Raw genomic sequence first — 6,439 nt, forward strand, 5'->3', positions numbered from 1 at the left:
TTGGAGGATGGTCATGAGCATCCTGATGCAAGTCTGAGTGAGTCTCCCGTGCTATCTCCCCACAGGGCCCGGTACAGCCCTGACCACAGACATGTGTTCGCTCCACCTCCTCCAGTTTGAACGTTAGCAGACTTTCACATGGCCAGAGTGACTTTGCCTCGTGCTGTGACACGTGGGAGCATTCCAAAACTGGGAAGTGAATGGTATGAAATAAAAAATTTTTTATCTATTACCAGAACGCTTTTATGAAAAATGTCACGATACTGAAAAAAGGTAGTTACAATTAAAGCAAAATATTTTGCTTTTACTATGATAGAAAAATCTCTAAATTGTGCAAAATAAAATTTAAAAAAATAACTATTTGAACATTTTATCAAATAAGAATAGATACACACAGTCACACACACACACAGACACACACACTAATCTTGGGCTCCAGGCTGGCTTACAGGAGCTATTCTCCCACCCGTGTAGTAAGCTGGCTCTCATGTGGCCAAATGGACCCATGGGAGTGGACGGCAATAGGTCCTGATTTAGGCAACAATTAGCCCCATACCCTTTTAGATCTGAGCTCCTCACCCTTATTCAGGTGTTCGATTTCTAACCACAGGTCGGATTGGTACTTCTCTTTGGCTTTCATTTTACTAAAAGAAGCAGAAAGAAGGGAAGACGTCATTAAGTGCTAAGCGCTGGAGCCTGACCTATAGTTGGATCCCGCATAACTGTAATGTGGGGCTACTGCAGTTAGAATCCTCAGTCAAGCCCAATCTTGTATTTAAAACATTCCAAATAAAAGAGATTTGACCACTGCATCAGGGTTTGTTTCACAGGGAACCAAAATAATGGAGCAAATAAATGAATATATATACTATTTTCCCCCTGATTCACATGCCTACTTCTGAGCAAATGTGTGAATTGAGATGCCCTGAGCATGAGATGAAATAACATGTTTATTCCGAAAGACTCCACAGATGGTATTTGATAGCTCTTTATACTGTATCATTCTCATACTAAGAAATGTCTTCTCCAGGGCCGGCCCGGTGGCTTAGCGGTTGGGTGCACGCGCTCCGCTGCTGGCGGCCCGGGTTCGGATCCCGGGCGTGCACCGACGCACCGCTTCTCTGGCCATGCTGAGGCCGTGTCCCACATGCAGCAACTGGAAGGATGTGCAGCTATGACATACAACTATCCGCTGAGGCTTTGGGGGAAAAAATAAATAAATAAAATCTTTAAAAAAAAAAAAAAAGAAATGTCTTCTCCTTTTCCTGTTTAAATAAAGTATACTGGTCTTATAACTGGATCATTTGTAACATATAAAGTTTTTGGCTTTAAGTAATTAATTTTCTTGCCCTGAAGTTGATCCAAATGTCAATGACTACAGTTAAGTGAATAAGGTTTTAGGCAAGAAAAGTGGCTCCCAGAGACTTATATTTCTTCTCATCTCAGTAAATGACTCTTTTGGAGCACGTTTATGTGGAAACAGATGTTATATTTGTATTTTCACACTAGCTTGAATTTCTTTGTTTCCCTTTACTCTCCAGTGTTACACCTTCTCACCTACACTGGTGTATTCATAGGCCACGTTTATTGTCTATTTGTATGATTGTCATATTGTCATTCACGTTGTTGGAGTTTAATTTGCCCTATTTTTATGGTAAGAATGGGACAAAGAGCTCCACTAACCAGCAAACAGAGGAGAGGGTGAGGCCCCTTTTACAAAATACACATATTGCACTATACAATGTAAGCTGCAAGCTGTCACTAAAGATATGTGAAAACCAACATCAGTAGACCCTTCAGAAGTAAAAGGTCTATGGGAAATAGGCCACAATTTTTAGTTTGCCTCATACTATTTTCATTAAAAAATGTTTCTTTCTATGTGTACAAGATATTCCTTATGAGAAGATTTTGAGTGCTTGTGAATCAAGAAAATTTTTACAAATAAGAAGGAGAAAACAACAGAAACTTCATTCACAGGTGTATCAGTTTTCCATATTATTCAGTATTATTGATACCGTTTTGTGGAGATGCAAAAATCAATTAAAGCCTGTTGAAAGTACATGTGTTAAAAGTAACTAATTGCTTTCAAATTTTCATTTCATAGAAGAAATCTATTCCTTTTTTGGGAAAACTAAACTTTATGTCATAGGAAGAGACTGAACTTATAACTTCACTGTAAATACTTTGCCACCAGATTACAAATCATCCTGAGAATGACATCATCAGGCTTACCAGTCCAGAGTGACCGCAGCAGCCTCTGGGAGGACCTGTCTGGAAATCTGCTCTCTGTCCAGGGCTGACTCCCACTTAAGCATAGCTGACATATCCAGTTTATCAAACCGCTCCATCGCCCCCAGCATGTTCTACAAAATGAGGTGAGTAGGTTTTCATTTCCATCTCATATTTACATTTTAAATCACATCGGGAAAAACTTAGGAGGTGCTCGGGACTATTATTTTTCTTGAATAGTAAATATATCTTGTTGAAATATACTATTTTTCATTATATTTGAGGACAATATTAAAGATTCATACGAACAGTCTCATTTTTATTTTTATCACCATGACAGCTTCCCCTCCCCCCAAGCAGGGCTGCTTTCTTATGAAAAGGCTTTTCGTAGCTTGAGACCTAGGTAAACTGACATAATCCGGCAACTTCATCATCATAATTTTCAGCTTTTCTTTTTTCCATTCTATGAGCCTTCCTGGACTGTGGCTGACACTCACTCTTGCTCCTGTGACCAAGCAGGAATTTCTTAAAGACTCCACTTCTTTGGTTATTTCTAAGGTCAAGCCCTGGGCATCCTTTTCATCCTGGATGCTAGAATATAGGAAGTAAAAGACAGATATAAATGCAAATGTGGAAAAAAATAAATCAACCTAAAGAAGGATATAAGAAAGATACATGACAGTAAATCTTAATATAAGACTATTTAAGGAGTCATAAAAAAAATTTGCTACCAACAGAAAAGAGTAAAAATCTAGAGATGCTACCAAAATGTATAAATCTGGATTTTCACAGAGCTCTTAGAAAATGTGAAGTGGCTGGCTAGATTTAAGACACACTGGGCAGGAGTAGACTGCTTCCTAGGTTCAGATTATATAGTTGGAGAAATCATTAATTCTTTCAAGGCAAAGACAGTTTCATTGACTTAAGAAAGGTCACTATTCCAGACTTTTTATTCTTTTTTTTAGTGGGTTTTTTTTTTTTTCCGCTGGGAAAGCTTTTCCCTAAACTAATATCTGTCACCAATCTTCCTCTCTTTATTTTTTTTCCTCCCCAAAGCCCCAGTACATAGTTGTATGTTCTAGTCATAAGTCCTTCTAGTTCTATGTGAGCTGCCACCACAGCATGGCTACTGACAGACAAGTGGTGTGGTTACACGACCTGGGAACCTGGGCCACCGGAGTGGAGCGTGCTGAACTTTAACCACTAGGCCATCAGGCCTGGCTCCAAACTTTTTATTGTTAATTAGACATTAATTTAAATATTAATGTAGGCATTAAAATTCTACACTATGCCCATCTGTGAAATAGCTTATTGATAAACATTATGTGCGATGCACACTACTTACTAATGTAACAGCATTAACTTCCATTCCCAGGATTGCCCAGTCACTGGGATGGTTAGTCCCATCCCTCCCTAGCAAGTTCTGAGGCTGACAAATGAGAATTCCAGTGTAAAAGCAAACTAAAGACACTTTTGGACATGCAAAGAGATAGAAAGTTTATTACACACAGACTTTCTGAAAGAATTCCTCCAGGATACTCTCTAGTGCAAAACAAAAACTGAATTAAAAAAAAAAAGGGAAAAATAGGACACGAGAATAGTGGCTACATAACTAGTAACTTATGGTTAAGTCTAAAGGACTGTCAATAAGTAGTAATAATCTGGATCTAAAATTGCAGATGATACTGGCATTAGGTCTGGAGTGGAACTAGCAGAGTTCTTGACCAAACGCAGTGAGAATATAACAAGAACCCTACTCTCAACATCTCCAACAGCCATGTGATCTTTGTGAAGGTAGCAGTCCTCATAGAATAGTGCCTCTTCAGTATCAAAGTCAAAGCCTACCAGGAAATAAGCAAATTTCTTGAGCGCCTTAGGAAAGATATGCTCTAAAGAAACCAATTACACAATTTTGAATATTTTTATTCCTAATGAAAACTTAGAGCATCTTGTATCTTTACCATAAGAGGAAATATCACAGATTCTCATATAACTGAACTCAGTGTACTTGGAAAATATGTTTCTTCAAATCTGATCTACAGAGACTATTTGGGGTTCGATTATGATGCTTTTATATTACGTGTAATTATGGTGGAACTTGTTGAAATAAGGCTGCATCTCAAATATACTTATATGTGATACATGATATGAAGGGCTTTCAGGAGAAAAAATATTTTCTGGTGTGGGCCTTCCTGTATGTTAATAATCAAAGACGCAAAGTGGGCAGAATGCTTGAACAAATCCTTGTGGGAATTAAAAGGAAACAGCTGCCTATGAACAAATCACAATTAAAAGAAGTTAGACAAGACAAACTCAAACCAAGATATGTACAGGGAAGAAACGTAACAGTGAAAATAGTGCAGGCTTTGGGTCACGTAGTCCTGGGAACCAGTTTGGTTCTAATGTCCAGGAGCTATGTAGCCTAGACATGTTACAAAACAGCTCTGAACTGAAGGCATGAAGTGGGGTTTTAATACATACTGAACTGGCAGAGTAGTTAGAAGCATTTGAAATATATACATACATTTATTATGCGTGTGTGTGTACACACATAAGCTCATCAGTAAGTTATACTTTTTGCTGTGTATTGTTAAATGAACACCAAAAAAGAGTTAGCTTACAGAAATTGTCATAATTTTAAGCCTCAGTCAAAAGCTTAGACTTGATAAATCAGGAAGGTGAACTGAAGAATGTTTAGGAATTATAAACCCAGTTAATTTCCTAAATTATTAATTTCATAATGTATTTTAAACATAGTGCTACCTGTATTTTAAAGCACCATTTTCTGTTACAATTTTTAAGAGAAGAAAATAGAAATTTATCTAAAAAAACAAACATTCATTTGAAAGCAGAAGCCCTGAAACCCAGCTCTAAGTATAGACACTATTATATATGAAAAAAATCATGCCGGGGTTATTATTGGTAGGTTATTATTGGTATTAATAGGTAAAGAACTGTGGACATGGGTCTTCCATACCTTCCTGAGGTGTTCTGCAGGGGTCTGTAATCATTCATCCTACAGAATAAGGGGGTTCTCTCTTTGCTCATAGTGACACCAACACTCCCAGGTTTCCCCTCCTGGAGATCTTGGTGGAGCAGGGAGGCCTGAAAATCTAAGTCCTAGTCCTCCAACAGTCCAAAGGAGCTGCTGGTGTTAGCCAACTGCTGCTCCGTAGAGCTGGAAGGGTCCTGCCCCAGGATTCCAAAGATGGCTCCCACCCAAGTGGCAGTTAAACATGAAGACCCAATTGTGCAGGCTTGGTGGGTACCCATGTGTAATGACCTGGCCTGTGGGAAAGAGGAAACCCTCCCCTGGACAACAGGGTGGGAGAAAAATCCAGGAGGGCATTCTGGTGATGAGATTGTGATACTGGCTCATTCAACACAGCCTTTGAGTTATGAACTTTCAGAGATATATATATATGATGCAATATGTATATATAGGGGATCACCACTGGGGCCAAGGTTTGTTTCCCCGTCAAGGAACCACACCGTCTGTCTATCAATGGTCATACTCTGGCGGCTGCATGTTGCTGTGATACTGAAAGCTAGGCCACCAGTATTCAAATACCAGCAGGGTCACCCATGGTGGACAAGTTTCAGTGGAGCTTCCAGACTAAGACAGACTAGGAAGAAGGACCTGGTTACCCACTTCTGAAAAAATTGGCCATGAAAACCCTAGGAATAACAGCAGAGCATTGTCCGATACAGGGTAGAAGGTGAGAGGATGGCGCAAAAAGACCGAGCAGGGTTTTGCTCTGCTGTACACAGGGTTGCTAGGAGTCAGAATCGACTCGATGGCGCTAACAACCACAATATATATTTTTTAAATATTTTGCCCCTTTTACTTTATATTTCTCTCTCTCTCCGTATGTGTAATATGTACGTCTTTTTTTTCTGAGCCATTTGAAAATAAGTTGCAGACATTAGGCCTTGTTACCTCTTCAATACTTAAAAATAAGAACACCTCTTACATAACCACGGTACAAGGAAAAATACTTAGAAATTTAACATTGACACAACACTATTAACTAAAACATAACCCATATTCAAATTTTGTCAATTGTCCCAATAATGTCCGTCATAATTGTTTTTTTCTAGGTTCAGGATCTAATCCAGGATTGCTCATTGCATTTAGTTGACATATCGTTTAATCTGGAGGTGTTCCTCGGTCTGTCTTTGTCTTTTATGACCTTGAGACTTTGAGGAA

The 6,439-nt window shown here is 38.9% G+C and overlaps 1 protein-coding gene across 1 annotated transcript in view; it reads right to left on the reverse strand.

Annotated features, from left to right (window-relative positions):
- LOC101405757 (serine/threonine-protein kinase MRCK alpha-like) overlaps nucleotides 1-5,277 on the reverse strand; it is a 47,017-nt gene extending 41,740 nt beyond the window's left edge. Inside the window, exons 1-4 of the mRNA XM_087444229.1 lie at nucleotides 5,207-5,277; nucleotides 2,727-2,820; nucleotides 2,233-2,363; nucleotides 580-644 (exon numbers count right to left, since the gene is read on the reverse strand). Coding sequence (XP_087300355.1) covers nucleotides 580-644; nucleotides 2,233-2,363; nucleotides 2,727-2,820; nucleotides 5,207-5,277 — 361 coding nt within the window. The remainder of the gene's footprint in view (nucleotides 1-579; nucleotides 645-2,232; nucleotides 2,364-2,726; nucleotides 2,821-5,206) is intronic.
- Between the last annotated feature and the right edge of the window lie 1,162 nt (nucleotides 5,278-6,439).

Source organism: Ceratotherium simum, chromosome 20 (assembly GCF_057802395.1).
Source record: "Ceratotherium simum simum isolate JZ-2026a chromosome 20, ASM5780239v1, whole genome shotgun sequence".
Lineage (NCBI taxonomy): Eukaryota > Metazoa > Chordata > Mammalia > Perissodactyla > Rhinocerotidae > Ceratotherium > Ceratotherium simum.